General features: G+C 39.1%; 3 protein-coding genes and 1 long non-coding RNA gene across 7 annotated transcripts in view; 1 reads left to right on the top strand and 3 right to left on the bottom strand.

The window, feature by feature from the left end:
* Positions 1 to 17,923, bottom strand: part of LOC143264507 (uncharacterized) — a 53,810-nt gene extending 35,887 nt beyond the window's left edge. The window contains exon 1 of one of the 3 annotated variants that reach the window (XR_013038246.1): positions 16,313 to 17,922. Coding sequence is in view for 1 of the 3 variants with exons in the window: in XM_076531985.1 (XP_076388100.1) it covers positions 16,313 to 16,361 (49 nt within the window). In the remaining 2 variants the exon portion in view is untranslated. Of the gene's footprint in view, positions 1 to 16,312 lie in introns of all 3 variants that reach the window. The other 2 variants (XR_013038247.1, XM_076531985.1) reach the window with 2 other exon arrangements.
* LOC143264509 (uncharacterized) overlaps positions 1 to 18,390 on the bottom strand; it is a 169,951-nt gene that overhangs the window by 110,207 nt on the left and 41,354 nt on the right. The window lies entirely within an intron of this gene.
* LOC143264510 (uncharacterized) lies at positions 5,767 to 12,160 on the bottom strand. Its single transcript, XR_013038248.1, has 2 exons — positions 7,859 to 12,160; positions 5,767 to 7,778 (listed from the first exon to the last, which is right to left on the bottom strand). It is a non-coding gene; the product is annotated as an uncharacterized LOC143264510 (long non-coding RNA).
* LOC105663206 (uncharacterized) lies at positions 12,205 to 12,927 on the top strand. Its single transcript, XM_012290730.2, has 2 exons — positions 12,205 to 12,454; positions 12,560 to 12,927. The coding sequence occupies exons 1-2, from the start codon at positions 12,205 to 12,207 to the stop codon at positions 12,925 to 12,927; spliced, it is 618 nt and encodes a 205-aa protein (XP_012146120.2).

The raw sequence follows: 18,390 nt of genomic DNA, 5'->3' as shown, positions 1-18,390 counted from the left end.
ATTTATTTATTTTTATCATTTGTGACGTGGTATTTTATACCCGTTACGAGGAATCTTCTCCTTGAGGTGTCCTCGTACCGGTACAAGGGTTCGCGCTTAGTCATTCCGTTGTTGGCAATTGCCCTATATAGTGCGCTTCCGTAGTCGAAATTTAAAAACGCTTTCTCGATACCGGGCCGGACGATCAGCAGGACATCTCGGTAAGCCCCCTAAATTTTAAGCGTGGGGGGGCGGTTGGGTGGATCTTTGTAAGTGCTCTTATTCTATCTTGCACTCATTTTCACAATTAGTGAACTTTTTACGCATTACATTATAGTAGGTATACCCAATTATTGTTTAGCTTATTGGCTCGAACCTAAATGGGCCATTGGAAGTTGGATAATACAGTAAACACGCGGCGGTTGTGAGCTGAAAATGCTGGTATAGCGTCTAGAACATATCTTTGCGAGGCAGTATCCTCTCTACGGTCAGATTTCTCTGCAACGAAGGCAGGGAGAAATGCGAAACTCCTCGTGGCGTGTGTTCCGTCGCTAACGGAACATGAGGTGAGGATTTCCAAAGGGAGTTTATGATAGGGCCTCTACGAACAGCTGTTTTTGAGTTTGAATATTTTAGATTGCTAGCAATAGTCGTTTACCTTTTTTCAGATAATAGATTCCAAATTTTTAGTTTCGTTTTGTTCTCGACAGCTCAGCTCATGTCATAAACTCGGTCCTTCCCGAAGGGTAATTTCGCGAGGAAACGATGTAACGGTTTTCCTGGCCTTCGAGGGCCTACCTGGAGGGAAAAACCCCGGTGTCGCAGGACTTTGGGTCTCCTCACACACACGCGCGCTTGCACCCCACCCTCTCTTAGCGACCTGGCTAAGACCGAAATAGAGGGTGGGATTTAGAATCTAACAACCACGCTGATTGGGAAATTAACAAATTTCGGAAAACCAATCAGCGTGGCTTTCCGGACGTCCGAACGTTTCGCGGACGACAAGACGACAACGGATCGTCTCTTATCTTCTATAACTCGAATCCGCATCATCGAGTTTTCTTGGGTCTCAATCGTGCGGAGACCCACGTCAAAAAAAGGTGTTGTCATTTTAAATAGTGACAACATCGGCCGCGAACACCGACGAGCCTAATCGGTAAGAGGAACCCTACAAATTCCTCCGAGGAAGAAATCCGCGTTGGTGAACGCGCGCCGGCAACGATCATTATCGAGTTGCCATTGTAACAGCGTGGATATCCTCTCTCCGGTATCTTCTAAACCAAAACTTGTTGTTTCAAGATTTAAAGTGTATAAAATTATTTTTCTTCCACTGCATCTTGCGAACACTACAAAACAAAATTATGAATCGAATGTTAAGATGGATACTGTCCACTTAATTTTGTCTACGACTGTATATGGTCGAAACCACCTTATTTTGAAAATCCCGTACAATTTTCCTATGCATCAGATAATGAATAACAATGCCATATACACTACTCAAAAAAATTAAGGGAACAAAAAAATTCCTTAAAATTTTAGGTCATTTTCAGATTGCTGTATCTCCGTTGGTATTAATCACAGAAGAATTCCAGAATAGTCATTTTGAAGCTTCAGGCCTCTAGTTTTCGGGCTTTAGTCTCAAAAGTATTTTGCGCCCATTTTCATTAACAAAATATGCAAAAAATCACGATGAAAAAATTAAAAATTTTTTTTTCTTTTTTGTACGGTTTGCACTGACGCAGATAAATTTTTTTGAATAATGCCATTTATAGGGCGCTATTCTTTGTTTCTTCCCCTATAATTTGCATGTCCAGGAAGTCGATTTCGACGTTTGGTTACAAAGTTATGAGCTACCAAAGCAAAAATGACGCTTTTTCCTTTGATAGTCATTATCTCATGAACCCAGCATCGAACACAAATTCTGAATACGGTTCCAGAAAGCAGAGAGTATACCCTTTAAGATGGCTATCTCAGTTTTTCACTAAATGTTTTCTTTTTATGCTTAATATTGATGTAAAAAAACGTCAAAAATGGTGTTTTTTCCTCAAATTACAAAAGTTACGATATCTTTGTAAATAAGTATTGTAATGATTACGCCTATGTTTTTTTTTAAGCTCATATTGCCCACTAAATGTATGCGAAGTTTCAAATCGCTCCGATTCGTTGTACCCTATGACCCAATGGATCAAACTTTGACATTTGAACGAAAAGAGGTAAGGAAACGTCATTACTGTTCCGATACGCGACTAGTGCGCTTGATGGATAAAAATGTTTGTGCCTTTACATTTACCGGTACTATTGCGGAATTTTTAAAGAATGTTTTGATTTGAGAAGGCCGGATTACGTTTTTTCTTCCATGTGTGTGTACCGCGTATGTGCCGGTATGAACGTGGGCCCGTGCAGTCAAATGTGAGCGCGCAGTGCAGCATGCGCGCGCCGCGAATTCTGCGCGCGCATACTTAGATGCAGCTAACTGTGCGCCGTTAAATATGCGCGCCTGTGCATACGACGCTTACATTTCACGTTCAGGTCCCTGCGCATTCATTGGCAATAGCGTACTCATTAACCATACGTCGTACGTTCACGTATTGCTAATTGAACCCACATTAAACCGACACCTACTTCTCATTTTTCCTAAGGCATTTTGTTTTCTCGACAGGAAAAATTTTAAATTGTTAAATTTAAAAAATTTTGGTAAATTTGAAAAATTTTTAATTGGTAAATTTTAAATTTTAAATTTAATTTGGTAAATTGGAAAATTTTAAATTGGTAAATTTTAAATTTAATTTGGTAAATTGGAAAATTTTAAATTGGTAAATTTAAAATTTAAAGTGGAAAAACCCAAAGGCGTTTTCTACAGCGACTCTAGAGCAATCTCGAAGTTTCTTTATAAGGTGTTTCTTGAGGACAACAAGTACGCTCTAATAACAAAGTCCTAGTTCTTGCGAACAAATTGGCCATTACCTCAAAGTACCCACGTGTGGAAAGAGGTTGGTAGGATAAGGCCAGATTTTCCTATTTTTAGATTCCTATTTTTCTTTCTTATAACGCGTACTTCTAAACCCTCAATAGAGGAGGGTCGGTCGGGAGGAAGAACGATTTGATCCGTCATGGATCTTATCGATTCTTTAAATTACATGGACCGCGGGCTCCAGCTGGGGCCCGATAACAGGTGCGACGATGACGGGGACGATATGGTCCACCCCGGCATCCTCGACAAGCGCCGTAGAGAGGCTCGTCGCCGAGAGCTCGAGCGCACTGCGGGCACCTCGACGGGGGGAGCTCCCCCCTCGGATCGGCTGGATCCCGGAGGTGCACTGTTCACACACGAGCCGCAGGCGGGGGAAGGGCATCCGATGTCCGGTCCAGACTCGATTGGACCGGACCTCCTGGCAGTGGAGCGCCCATCCGTTTGTGCGGACTCGGTGGGGGCGAGGGGTAGTACTGCTCCACTTGAGAGGCCGGACCGTTTCTGGGACCTCGAGCATGTTCCTGTCCAGCTCAGGGGACTGATCAAGAGGTCGGTCATCAGGGAGGGCCAGGAGGAGAGATGGTGCAAGGAGGGCAGCGGAGCCATCCTCGCCAGCCTCCGGAAGAGGATGAGTCTGAGGGTGTATGCCGGATACATGTGCGGGGAGTGGACATACCCCGCCCCTCTCGTCGATAGGGTGGGTCCGAGGTACGGCAGGAGCGTCAAGCAATGGGCCGAGGCCCAGGTGCTCTCGGCGCTCAGTGTTAGGGACATCGGGCTCGAGAAGCTGTCCAGATACCTCCTCTGGATCGAGACGAACATGAGGTTGCGTCTTAGCGAGATCGGACGCTGGGCCGTTATGGCACAGTGATCTGAGGGGTCTCGGGACGGCTAGGTACAGTACGTAAGCACCCGCGAGCGAATGAACGTCAAGGCTATCTCTGGTTTTGTAATTATATTCTTTAAAGATACATTTAAAAATTCTCTTTGGAATACGCTCTTTCTTTCTTCCACCCGTGTTCACGAATAACGCGTTGCTTCGTTCAAGCTGACCGGCAGAATTTTTCATTTCGGATAGACCATTTGACATCGAGATTTTTCCATCGTGCAAATTCCCCGAACATTTTAAATTGGTAAATTTAAAATTTACTTAAAAATTCTTGCTTACGGAATAAAAATTTTATAAAATTTTTTATTTGATTATGCCTCGACGTCATTTGAGTGAGGCGGAAGTTGCTTGTCTCGTAACCCTCGTCGAGGGGGGCTATCGTTACCGCGAAATCGGGAACATGATGGGTATAAGTCTGTCGGTCGTTTGTCGAACTTATGCACGATACCAACAGACTGGCAGATACGGCCGACGTCCAGGTCAAGGTCGGGCACGTATCACTACCCCAAGAGATGATAGGGCAATAGTAAGACACGTAAGAGTTGAACCCTCTGCCCATGCGGATGCTATTGCCCTGCGATTTCGAAACCGCCGCCATCAACAATCTCAGCGCACCATTTCAGGTCAAACTGTTCGAAATCGTTTGAGGCGGGTTGGATTACGAGCGAGACAACCTGTTCGCGTACCAATGCTTACGCCTAGACATCGCTGCAATCGTTTAACGTATGCACGTCAGCACGTCAATTGGCGGACACGCCAATGGAACAATATGTTGTTCACAGACGAATCGAGATTTTGCCTCCACGGAAACAATCGGCGTCCTCAAGTTTGGCGTTATCGCGGAGAGCGAAATCGTCAGAGAAACACTGTTCCTGTAGCAGCGTATAATGGTGGTTCGGTAATGGTTTGGGCAGGTATTTCGCGGTTTAACCGGACGCAATTGGTAATCGTACGTGGTAGGTTGAATGCTAGCCGGTATATCAATGAAATTTTACGTCCACATGTCCTACCTTTTCGTCAACGAATTGGAAACCGATTTCGATTAGTCCAAGATAATGCTCGGCCACATACAGCGAACATTACAAGACGGTTCCTGTCGCAACACCGAATTAATACGCTACCACATCCAGCAATGAGCCCAGATCTAAGTCCAATTGAACACGTTTGGGATATGATGGGACGTCGATTGCGAACGGAGTATCCGCATTTAAGGAATTTACGTGCGCTGGAAAATGCGCCCCTTCGAATTTGGGACCAAATTCCACAAACCATGATACGGCGATGCATTAATATGCGTGAACGATTGCAGGATGTGATTAACAATCGTGGTGGTAATACTAGGTATTAAATTTTAAAGTCCTCAAATTTTTATTAAGATAAGAAAATTACACCCACGCGCGCAAGACATTGCTGCAGGTGCTCATACGTGCACGCGCCCACATTCGTATACGTGCATATACACAGCACACATACACACGGACTCACACAACACAAAAGGAAGCGTAAATCCAATCCTCTCAGACAAAAGAATTTTTTTAAAATTCTGCGATAGTACCAGTAAATGTAGAGACACAAACTTTTTCCCTAACCAACGGATTAATCGTGGATTGGAGCAGTAATGACGTTTCTTTAGCTCTTTTCGTTCAAATGTAAAAGTTTGATCCATTGGGTCATAGGGTACAACGAATCGGAGCGATTTGAAACTTCGCATACATTTAGTGGGCAATATGAGCTTAAAAAAAAAACATAGGCGTAATCATTACAATACTTATTTACAAAGATATCATAACTTTTGTAATTTGAGGAAAAAACACCATTTTTGACGTTTTTTTACATCAATATTAAGCATAAAAAGAAAACATTTAGTGAAAAACTGAGATAGCCATCTTAAAGGGTATACTCTCTGCTTTCTGGAACCGTATTCAGAATTTGTGTTCGATGCTGGGTTCATGAGATAATGACTATCAAAGGAAAAAGCGTCATTTTTGCTTTGGTAGCTCATAACTTTGTAACCAAACGTCGAAATCGACTTCCTGGACATGCAAATTATAGGGGAAGAAACAAAGAATAGCGCCCTATAAATGGCATTATTCAAAAAAATTTATCTGCGTCAGTGCAAACCGTACAAAAAAGAAAAAAAAATTTTTTATTTTTTCATCGTGATTTTTTGCATATTTTGTTAATGAAAATGGGCGCAAAATACTTTTGAGACTAAAGGCCGAAAACTAGAGGCCTGAAGCTTCAAAATGACTATTCTGGAATTCTTCTGTGATTAATACCAACGGAGATACAGCAATCTGAAAATGACCTAAAATTTTAAGGAATTTTTTTGTTCCCTTAATTTTTTTGAGTAGTGTATGTAGTGAAAATATTTATGTGTGAAACATTTTTTTAGGAATACCATTATTGTCACAATTATGTTACCTAACTTATTCAAACTGTTCGTTATCTAATAAAACTGACATACCGAGTAATTCATGAGAAACAGAACACCCAATTTTCTCAATTTGGCTTAAAGGTAGAAAAAAATATAGAAAAAAATGTTGTACTGTTTAAGGGGACAAATATCAAGATGTAACTATATATTTACAACTGTTGCCGCTTTCCAAGTATTTTGAAGTTTTGCACCATAGGGTGCATTAACATCGTAGGGTTGTAACTAATGTCAAGACCAGTACGATGTGATACACTATGATGTATGACCTTGAATTAAAAAATAGGTTCTATTCCGTTTGATCAGCGAATATTTAATTTATTGAGCCGTAAGCTCACAGCACGCGTATATCGTCAATGGAAAATGTTTTCTAAACATAAATAAACATGTTTATAACAAGCTACAGGTATAGTGACTCCCAAAAATATTCGGACACCAGTGTATGGTTAGCTTTATGACTTGATGTCGTAGTTATTAATATCATAGTTATTTACCATTCTTCGAAACACTCCTGAGAAATACGGAATCGTGAAACGTATTAAGTGTCCGAATATTTTTGTGAGCTGAAAATGTCGTATGCTTCCATTTGTTTATTGCAGTTATATAATGCATGTAAATTTTTGGATCTATGTATATATCTTTGTTAACGTTAATAAATGACTTATTGGAAATAGTAACGGAAATTGCTTGTTTAATAACTACCATAAAGCTAACCGTGCACTGGTGTCAGAATATTTCTGGGAGTCATTGTATGTACCACCGAGTCTGTACGGTATGTACCATCTCTTTCTACTTCAATAGAAAATGTTTGGTGAAATAGGTAGCGTAGAAAATAAGAAACCCATGTAAGTAAAAAGCGTAACAAATGAAGCAAATGCTATCAACATCCTTGCTGCAGTAAATGTAAGTCCTTAGATCAGCACTAGACAACTCGCTCGGGAACATAGCGTTAACCAAGCAAGTATCGTGCAAATAATGCAACTGAATATTCCACCCATACCACGTATCGCTTCACCGAGAACTTCACAGAAATATTGAAAATCACATAATCATTTGTGAGTGGGGTATTGCCCTGTTCTTATGAAATGCACCAATATAAAAAGTGTGCAAGGATATCGGTTGAATTAAAAAAACATAATGAAGAAGTCTTCATTTAATCTTCATCGTTATTTTCCTCAATAACTAGTATTATTTGTGTTGTGTCGAATGTATTTGTTAATATTTCGGATGCTTTAACTATTTTTAACTTAAACCACTCGTGCGATTGGTAATAATTGCAGCTAAGTGGAACAGCAACCTACTGCTCTGTTGCCATTCGCACAATTGCATGTATCTTGTGATTGCCATGTAACTAATAGAATTTTTTCATGTAACACTGATACGCTTTTCGATTAATATAAGCCTTCATTCTAATAATGTTTTTGTTTTCTATCAAATACTCCACGTTTAAAGAGTTTTCTTTATTTAACAGTTTTGCAAGATAACCTGCACTAACTGAGACGTGTCTGTAAATAATATTCAACATGTTACTCATTACTCAATAATTCCGCAAAATGGGATACTGCTTGTAACAATTAATACGTACCTGTGAATAGTATCCTGTTGGTCTTTGCCAATTAATTCTGGGGCATCCTGGAGGTGGCAGTCATTGGTTGAAAGGTTTTTTGCGATTTCAGTTTCTATCAATTGGTGAAGGGCATTACCCTCAGTTTGACGTGTTTTCATATGATTGATTTGCTTCCAGTCTTTTTCCAAATATATTGCATGAAAAAGACGCTATCAGTCATACTGATTTTAAACTGGATAGGAGTTTGTTGTCCATTTCGTAATGTAATGGGTACTTTTGAAAAATGGCACCATACAATACTTCGACCACCTATATACTTTATTTTTGTAACGAATCGTGATTCATTGGTTTCCTGAATCGTTAATTGTAATGAATTATGTTCACACGCCGAAATCACGACATTATATCCTTCTTCTTACAAGGATATCTCGAAAGCCACGATCGGCAAAAGTCAACCGGTCGCTTAAAGTCTTATTCCGTTTTGATCTTCTAATAGTGTCTTCAGTATTTTGTCCATAATATGATTTTCAATGACATTCATTACTACCACTTTTTTTGTGCCAGATATACGGACCATCAAATACTACACCTAATGCTGAATATTCCGTATCAGTTTTCTTGCAGCATTTTTTCTTGCAGTTTCACTTCTTGGATTGTCTATCGATTTTGCATAAATGCCAAAACAGCTGAGTTAAACTTCTTTCTGAGAGGCAACAACCACTTGACGAAAATATTCCGATACTTGCTGTTCGCATGCTAAACCAAACGTACTTTGGATTGTAGCAACGGAGGCACGGCTTTTTAATTTGAATAAAAACAAAATTAGGACCTGCACAGTTCGCCATTCACTCGCATATTAAATAAAATCGCTTTTTAATTATGTATGTAAGTGCGTCAACACTGATAATCTTTCGGTATATGAATTCCTCTTGGAGTGAATGCTTGAAGGCGTATATCTAGTGGTATCGCAATTGTTGATTTCGCGCCTGACACAAGATGCAATATTTATGTGAATGCACAACTTTTCTTAAAGAATAATTTTACGAAGACTTCCTGGGAATTTTTCAACATAAAAATCCCGTTTCGTTACGTTGTCATCAGTATCAGAATTTTAGTTTCAGTGGGTTGTTGACTTCTATAAACAACCAATCTGCGTTTACCACAAAATACAGATCCAATTGTATTCACACAGCGCTCATGATATTTAGCAACTTCATCTACCTTGATAATACGTTTCACTATCGCACGAGATTTTTTTATGACGTGCATTTAGCACTATTATTACATTCGAATGTTTTTTTTAGTAACAATAAGTCTAACGAAAATAAAACAATACATTCGCACAAAAGTAAGACACATAAAATCAAATGATAAAGCTTTCACAGTACCAACAGAAGTGCACCTCCATACTCTGGCACACTTCTTATATTGATGCATTTCGTAAGAACAGGAGGATACCTGGATGTAAATGGCGTAAAAAATATTTTTAAAAGTGAAGAACCCTATGTCGTGTTTATGGTTGTAAAGGCAGAATACGTTAGAGGCAATCAATGCGAACCGTACTAGACGTAAACATTTTTTCGAGTAACGATGTATTTTTTACACACTGCAGCCAATTATGTTAATACGCACAACGCAGGTACGAATTTCCCTCGGCACAGGATTCACAGACCTGTGTGTTATTGTTTATCAAAACGATCGCATTAACATTATATTATTTAATTTGTTTAACCATGTTCCATTCATCCGACAATCTTGACAATAGTGGCGGAGTTCGTTTGCCTGTGTTTATTCAACTAAAGACTTTCTCATTTCAAGCTCATTTCAAGATAGTCTGAAGGTCATAGCGTGCATATTCTTGCACTCGTTTTGACATCTGTTATAATCCTATGATGTTAAAAGTATATGGGGGAGTCTAAAAATTATCGATGTCCATCCAAAAACTTTTAAAATCAGTTAAATCTAGCATCAGTTAGAATATCTTCATATTTGCCCACTTAAACAATACAACTTATTTCTCTAATACTTCTTTTATTTCCAAGCCGAATTGAAATTCTATGAACGATGATACTCCACGGGGTGGACCTAAAGGTGTTAAGAAAAAGGCACACTCTGGCATCCTTCACCCATGTATCGTGGGCCAAATGGATAGACGTCATTGAGACGTGCTGCAATCAAGTCGAACATAACAGCACCGGTTTCACCCCAACGGAATTGTTTTTAAAGGCTGAACCTAAGAGACCATGAGAGAGGTTCCAATCCACTTGCTCGGATATAGACAACGATGTAGAACATGACAAAAAATTACGATTCATACGACATCGGAGACTATACATTGGTCAAAACGAACCCGGCATCCAGCGCAGTTGCGCGAAAAATCGCGAAATTCTTTCATACGTACAAAAGGCCCTTCGCAGTTCTTAAGAAAAAAAAGGACCATTTTCGTTCCAATTGGATTATTACGTTCCAAGCAACAGACAAGTTTTACGTGTTCTGTTTCATAATGTGCGTAAAGTTAAGCGGAGCTCCACCAAAGTGCGGTAATAAAGAAAGCGGAAGTTTTCTGGGATAAAGCACGGATTTTTACCAGAATAACATACCACAGCATTGATAAGTTATTAAAATTATATAGTAATTGACGTTTGTTGCAAAAATCTCGAAAACGCCGGAATGAGGTATAGGAAAAAAAGGAAAGAGAGTTTCTCGATTCATTAAATGACCTTTTCGACATCGCGCATTCTGACGCTCTCATTAAAACCGAAGAAGATAAGCTTTTTTTATTAAATCAGCGAAAAAAAGGACGACCAGGCCTAATGCTCAAGCAGTTCTACTGCAGCAAGAAGAGTTTCGAAAAGTACTATTTGAAACCATAATAGAAGTGTAAAAGGGGTTCGCTCGCCTCGCCTTGAGCGCCACCTGGCGTGTACCTTATTCGATGTTCTTCTTGTACCGCATCACGTGCGTTCGGTCCGTTAAATTAGTTATTACATATATTCTCATTATTATTACTTAATAGATACTTAAACCTGTTTTATTCTTTTAAATAAATACTTATTAATGTATTCAGGCATTCTGATTATATCCAACATCGGTTATGGGCCCAGACAACGTAAGTAAATGACATAACCTAAAATTCATCACGTGCATAGAACTACCACGCGTACAGTCTAATAAGATATTTGAAACAAACAGAATAAAACCGATTTTTAAATCATCGACTGATTAAGCCGAAACTTAAAAATCATTCAATTATGAGTTCACAGAAAGCAAGTGAAACTAAGGAAGCTACCGACGTAGTGGTGTCTGAGACCAAGCCGCCCAAGAAGTCAGCTCCTACCGGTAAAGGTGCGCGTCAACGACGAACTGATTCGTACCGCCTCAAGAAGAACGAGGAAACCGATCGGGAAATTACAGCTGGTATATTTGCGCGTCTTAAGTTGACGGACACAACTGCAGTCACTGCAGTTCAGATACAAAGGGAGCGTCACCCTACCGTGGTTCCAATTAGTCTCAAGGGTCAACAGGAGTTGATTGCCAGAACATGGGACACGATGGAAGCTATCGGTACACGGCCGTTCCAGACATTGAATTCCATGGAAAATCGTCGAATATTCCAGAAGGGGATGTTAATAATATCTGAAGCCAAAGTGGCTTTTGCGCAGAGAGCGCACATTGATAAGCCGGACGAAGACCTACCATCTCGGAAATATTATAATGCTGAGGAACTCCGAGACATTAATAACATGGTGTCTTCGCTTCCATTGCCCCTCGCGATGTACTTAGAGTGCATCGGGAATGTTAAACAGGGTGCTAATATCGTTACCCCTGTACTATGCGAACATAGGAATCCAATGCTCAGTGGTGTGTTGAGCTATGCTCCACGACAGTTATTGCCACTGCTGCGTATTCTGCGGGCAGGAATCCCCCAGGCCGGAGAGGTTCATGTATTGGCTCAAGAACTAAAGTGATATTTGCGCGAAAAAGGTTTATTAAACCACGTTATATTAGACGATACAGCTACGGCAGAACAGAAAAGACTGCATAAATCATACGATGATAAAGCCATTGCAGCAATAGGGCTAAATATTGAGCCAAATCAACTAGTACACATAGAGGATTGTGTAACTTCTCATAAAGCATACTTAGCTTTAGAACAGGTTCATCAACCAAAATCAAGAGTGAGGATAATGCAACTGAAAAAGAAGCTTTATCAGTCCAAAAAAAAAGATGATACCATGTCAACGTATATATAAAAAATAAAAGTATTAGCTAATAATTTAAGAGAAGTTGGTTCTGAGCCACGAGATGAGGATCTAACATGTATTATATTAACAGGACTTCCAGATTCATATGAGAATCTAAACATGTCACTAGCAGGACTACCAGACGGCAGCTTTACTTCAGCAGAAATAATTGAAGTTTTACTGACCGAGTTTAATAGACGTAAGACTAGGAATGCAAAAGAAGACGTAGACCATAAAGAGGCATTACATTCGAGAGGAGTCAAACAGGTACCATTCAAAAACACATTGTTCAATAGACCAAAGACTGCATTTTATAAACACTGTGAGAAACAAGGGCATGAAATAAAGAATTGCTGGCTGAAAAACGAAGGTAAGAACCAAAACTACCAACAAAGTGCAAGGTATGACATATTTTTAATGAACTGTTTTTATTGATCTATGCACTCTATATCTTGTTTATGTATCTGTATTGTAGAAGAGATAGAACTACAGTCTTCATCAAGCAGTGGAACAGAACATATTGAACACCATGCTGCAGATATTTCGTTTGCGCTTGAATTTCTTGATGAACTTGACCCAAGTAACGCGAAGAAACGAAAAGGAAGGATACAAGTCATTATCGAAAACCCTGTAGCAGTGTTAGACAATTGTAAAATAAGTGATCGTGAAGCAGTTCGTGTTATAATTACTACTGCTGAAGCTCTAAACCATGATTTAGATAAACTAATAATAAATAGATCTTCGATACAACGCTGTCGACGTTACCTTCGTACAGAACGGACCATAAAGCTGGCGTTCCACGTTACGCGACAATCGATTTTCGACGTATGGATTGTGAATTAGAAAAATTTTAATGTCAGTGCCGCTGTCGAATATATATTAAAACAGTTGTTATTGTGTGTTGACAAATGAAGCTATAAAATGTATAAAAATGACAATTAGAAGTGTTTGTCAAAAAATTCAACAGAGGTATGAAAACATATTGTACTTTTTAATTGAAAACTTTGTGTATTAGAATTAATAATTACGATCTTTAAGAACATTTAGCTGTTGTTCAATCACGGTCGTTCGCTTTTATTAATATTATATTATTTACATATATTCATTTTTATAGATGGGATAAAGCGGGCCATAATCAAGCTAGGTTTTTAGCTTCAAATTGCTCGTGGCTTCAAGGAAATCTTGTATTTTCAAGTATCGTTATTGAAGCCTTACCCAATACTTCTCAAGGCGCAAATGGTTCATATTCTTGGGAGCAAAATAGAGAACTTCCAATCGGTAGGTGCTGGAATCTACTGTTCACAGCTTAATATCTCACAAAAAATTGGCATAAATTCAAGAACGTCAATCTTCGCAGCAGAATGCTGTGCCATGAATCGAACATTAGATCTGACCATGTCTCATACTAGGGGAAATTTCCTTATTGCTTCCGACTTTCTAAGCGTAATTAAATCACTGCAAAAGCCAGTTTTTCATTACAATAAAAATATTCATCTTGTTGAAATTAAAACTAAATATGCCACCTTTGTTTCTAATAGTAATAATCAAAATTTTGTCACGTTTATTTGGATTTCGGCACATATCGGAATTAGCGGTAACGAAAGGGCGGACTCCCTCGCAAAAGAAGCGGCAGGTGAAATGCCTTCCCCAGATAACAAAGTTCCACTTACTGATTTACTCTGTGGCTTTAAAATTCAAGCAATGTACTCGTTGCTTGAATTATTAATAATTATATTAAAGAGCAAAGTTTTTTTAAAGGTATCAACTTTTTTCGTTATTTTCACAAAGATTGGGGTAAGCCGTGGTTTACTGGGCGCGAGCCCAGTTCCGAATGGTTCCGACCATTATAATTTAAACGCCTCATTAGCCAGAGTTAATTTTGTTTTCAACAATGAGTGTAGGTGTGAAGCGGAATTTGAAAATCTCGACCACGTCATCTGGCAATGCCCAGATTACGAGGATGAGCGCAAACTACTGCGAAGACTACCTCTCAGGCGTAGGTTCCGCTTTCCTCTTAGCATTCTCTCTTTTCTATTTGGTCCCGATATTAGTGATCTGCGTATTATCTTTAATTTCCTGAAACAGTGTTCTTTAAGAATTTAAGTATAGTTTAAGAATTTATCTATTAACATTGTAGTATTAATGAATAATTGTATTTTTCTTTTCTTATTTCTTAATTTGTATTTACTTCTGTATAATTTACATATGTATGAATGTAACCTAACTACTGTATTGATCCATTGTACTACATGTACTATTATACCTACTGTAAAATAACTGTAATATAGGGTGCGGCAGAGATACCTACCATATTTTAAAATGATACAGTGCCACCTATCGGTAAGTTAGCGAAACAACCCGATGCTCATTTGAAAGAGGACGGATGCCTATTTTATTCATTAGCACAGTTGATCGCCATGGCTGACTGGTCTGTCGAACAGCGCGCATATGCGGTTGAGTCGTATTTTCGCCATAACGATTCCTACATTCTAACGGTTCGCGACTTTCGAAAACGTTTTTCTTTAACCGGTAAAAAGGAGATTTTCACGCCAAAAACATTGAAGCTATGGGTCAAAAATTTCCGAGAGAATGGCTCTGTGTGTAAAAAAAAAACCTCCTGGTTTGCCAAAAAGTGTAAGAACCTCGCCTTTGATCGCGCGCGTCTGAGAAGCAATTCAAAAAAGACCAAGCCGCTCCGCCCGAATGCACGCAAAAAATCTGTATGTGTCTGACCGTACGGTAAGACGAATACTCCACGAGGATTTAAATTATCATCCATATAAAATTCTGTATACGCAACAACTCCTCCCCGCCGATCATGCCGCGAAAATCGCGTTCAGCGAAACGATGTTACAGAAACTCGAGTCGAATGCAATTCCACTGAACGCGATCATGATTACAGACGAAGCGCATTTTCACCTAAACGGCGACGTTAACAAACAAAATCTTCGTTACTGGAGCGACAAGAATCCGCGCATCATTCATGAGAAGCCCCTTCATTCGCCTAAAGTCACCGCATGGATAGGAGTAGCGGCGTGGGGTGTGATCGGTCCCTACTTCTTCGACGGAACCGTCAACGGCGACCGTTACAAACAGCTGTTGCAAGATTTCATTCGCCCCGAACTCGCGCGGAGGAGGAAATTATCGCGTACCTGGTTCCAGCAGGACGGAGCGACTTGTCATACGGCCAGAGAAACGACGACTTTGTTAAGACGAATGTTTGGTAACCGCTTAATTTCGAGAGGCGCCGAAGTTGTCTGGCCGTCGCGCTCGCCCGATCTTTCTGTTTGCGATTTTTTTTTATGGGGATATCTGAAGTCAAAAGTATACGAAACCAAACCTCGAGACTTGGAGGCCCTCAAGACTGAGATTCGGCGTCATTCGGCGGCTATTCCGACGACCATGTTGGAAAAAGTTTACGATAATTTCGTTTTACGGCTGCAGAATTGTATCGAAAATCGCAGTCATCATTTAAGTGATGTAATTTTTAAAACTACACGACTATCCGAATAAATGAATATACCAAAAAAATGTGCTTTCTTTCTCTTTTTAACGAGCATAAGGTCGTTTCGCTAGCTATCCGATAGGTGGCGCCGTATCGATTTAAAATATGGTACGTTTCTCTGCCGCACCCTGTTATTGTACTTTATGACTGCCGTATAAATCTCACATAATTTAAGGCAATAATAAATAAATAATAAAATGGTTCATATTCTAAGCGTGGAAGACCTGAAAAAGATTTTCAATCTTCCACCATCAAAACCAAAATGCGAAAAATAAAAGACAGTCCAATTTACAAATCAAGAAGAATTGTTTATGGACAGCGAAGTACATCTCCAGAAAGCAGGGAAGAGACACTCTGCGAGTATTGTTATAGAACTTTCCGAAGCATCCCCTAAAAGAGTCGGTCAGCTTGTCCTTATTCGAAACTCGAATCTTCCCCTGAGCCAATGGGAACTTGGTCGAATTATCGCGTATCACCCAGGAGCCGATAGCCTTGTTCGCGTAGTTACCATTAAAAGTGCACAATCCGAATACAAACGACCGCTCTCAAAATTTTGCTTTGTTCCGATTTCGCTCAATGGCGAAAACCACGCCGCGACGTAATTCGTAAACTGCGTTCCGAAACATAACCTATTGTCCATGCGTCCGCGAAAAACTTTTCAATTATCTATTATATTTTGATTTTAGTTTTAAGTTCGAATATAAACGTAAATACTGTAATCACCTTTTGCGTAGTTGTCCACGCCCATGTAAGAGAGATTGAATAAAGTCATTCACTTCACCGTGTCACCAAACTGACTGTCATTGTTGAATTCGTTCATTCAACGGGGAGGTGGTGTGTTGGGAATCGTTCGAACACGCTAGAACGCACTGCGGAATAGACCGCGTCAGCGCACTCGGTTGAGAAAAATGCCAACTACCTAGCGTTCGGGCATGCGCCTTACCCACCGAATTTTTGCGGGATTTTTGTCAAACCCGTTTTTCGAATACAGTCGTTGACGAACCGCCAATCGAATAACCAAACCCAACCATTTTCGCTTTACCTATCTTTATTATTTTTGTATTGTTACAATTAAGCGTTTTTCGTTACGTGTAATTTACGTGTTTATTAAATAAACTGAAAATCAATTGAGCTATACGTCGTGCTTTCAATTTTTTGGAAAATTCACCGGATTGCCCTCGAAAATCCAACCTCTTATAAAAGGTTGATAAGCTCCCGGTTAACCCGTCATCCAACAACGCGTTTCATTTATATTACAATTTTAAGTTCATTTGTATCAGCTTACATTCCGACGTTGTTCTTAGTATTGAATATATTTTTAACCGACTTCGAAAAAGGAGGAGGTTACTCAATTCGATCAGTATTTTTTTTTTTTTTTTTTTTTCCCCCCTATGTATGTTCGCCGATTACGCCTAACTGGGTGGACCGATCGAAATGAAACCTTTTACATATGGTTGGTGCTGACTCCCCATTGGTACCATTATCAAAAAATTTTTCATTTTTTAATTGCAAAGTGTTGTTATTGCAAAACAACCGGCAACTTTTTTCTTTTTCTATGTATGTTCGCCGATTACGCCTAACTGGGTTGACCGATCGGAACGAAGCCTTCTGCATCTGGTGGGTTCAGGCTCCCCATTGGTACCATAATCAAAAAATTTTTCATTTTTTAATTGCAAAGTGTTATTGCAGAAAAACCGTCAACTTTTAAAATAAACTTTTCTCGATTTTAGTGCGCTTTCAATATCTTATCGCGGACATGATTCTGTACAATTTTGTTCATATACAAATTTTGCGGAAATGTTTAGTTTTCGAGATATTAGCGAAAAAAATTGTTATTAACTTTTGAAATTAACTTCGAACGATTTTAATGTCCTTTTGATATGTCGTCAGGGGCATGATTCTGGACAACCTTTTCCTTATGCATAATTGACGGAAAACTTTTGTTTTCGAGATATTAGCGAAAATTGTTATTAACTTTTGAAATCAACTTCAAACGATTTTAATGTCCTTTTAATATGTTGTCAGGGGCATGGTTCTGGACAACCTGTTCATTATGCATAATTGACGGAAAGCTTTAGTTTTCAAGATATTAGCGAAAAAGGAAATTGGAAAACGAATATCCATGTTGTCTTTTGCTTAATTATGTTCATGGCATTTACGCAGACAAAAAAAAACCCGGAAGAACTGTCTCACAGTATCCTATACAATTCTCCCCATTCCACTAAAAAGCGTGAAATAAAATAATTTTCAGAAAAAAAAAATACACCGACTTCGAAATGCACTAAAAAGTATAAAATAATTTCTATTTCCTAATGAAGTAATTTCTATTTCATTCAATCATACAATTACGTAACAGATATGAATGAAACCTATTTACTCGTTAGGTATTATATTAAATACATTTCAACCTTTTCGGAGGCGGCGCAAAATTAAAAGATTATTTTGAATATGTTATTTAATTTTGCGCCGCCTCCGAAAAGGTTGAAATGTATTTAATATAATACCTAACGAGTAAATAGGTTTCATTCATATCTGTTACGTAATTGTATGATTGAATGAAATAGAAATTACTTCATTAGGAAACAGAAATTATTTTATACTTTTTAGTGCATTTCGAAGTCGGTGTATTTTTTTTCTTAAAATTATTTTATTTCACGCTTTTTATCGGCCGACAAGACGTGTTTGTAGAAACAGTAGAAAATCAGCGACTGCATGTTGACTCATACACCACCAGAGACACGGAGGCATACGTAGAATTCAATATATTAGTAACAATAGTTTTTCGCTAATAACTCGAAAAC

This window comes from Megachile rotundata, chromosome 5, assembly GCF_050947335.1.
Source record: "Megachile rotundata isolate GNS110a chromosome 5, iyMegRotu1, whole genome shotgun sequence".
NCBI classification, from domain to species: domain Eukaryota; kingdom Metazoa; phylum Arthropoda; class Insecta; order Hymenoptera; family Megachilidae; genus Megachile; species Megachile rotundata.
Note: the sequence above shows the minus strand (reverse complement) of the source record. Positions and strands in the feature narration are given on the sequence as shown.

Bases quoted from the DNA above. Each gene is read 5' to 3' on its own strand.
- LOC105663206 (XM_012290730.2), top strand. From the start codon at position 12,205: ATGTCACTAGCAGGACTACCAGACGGCAGCTTTACTTCAGCAGAAATA. The intron at 12,455-12,559 runs GTAAGAACCAAA...TCTGTATTGTAG, and splicing joins TTGCTGGCTGAAAAACGAAG to AAGAGATAGAACTACAGTCT.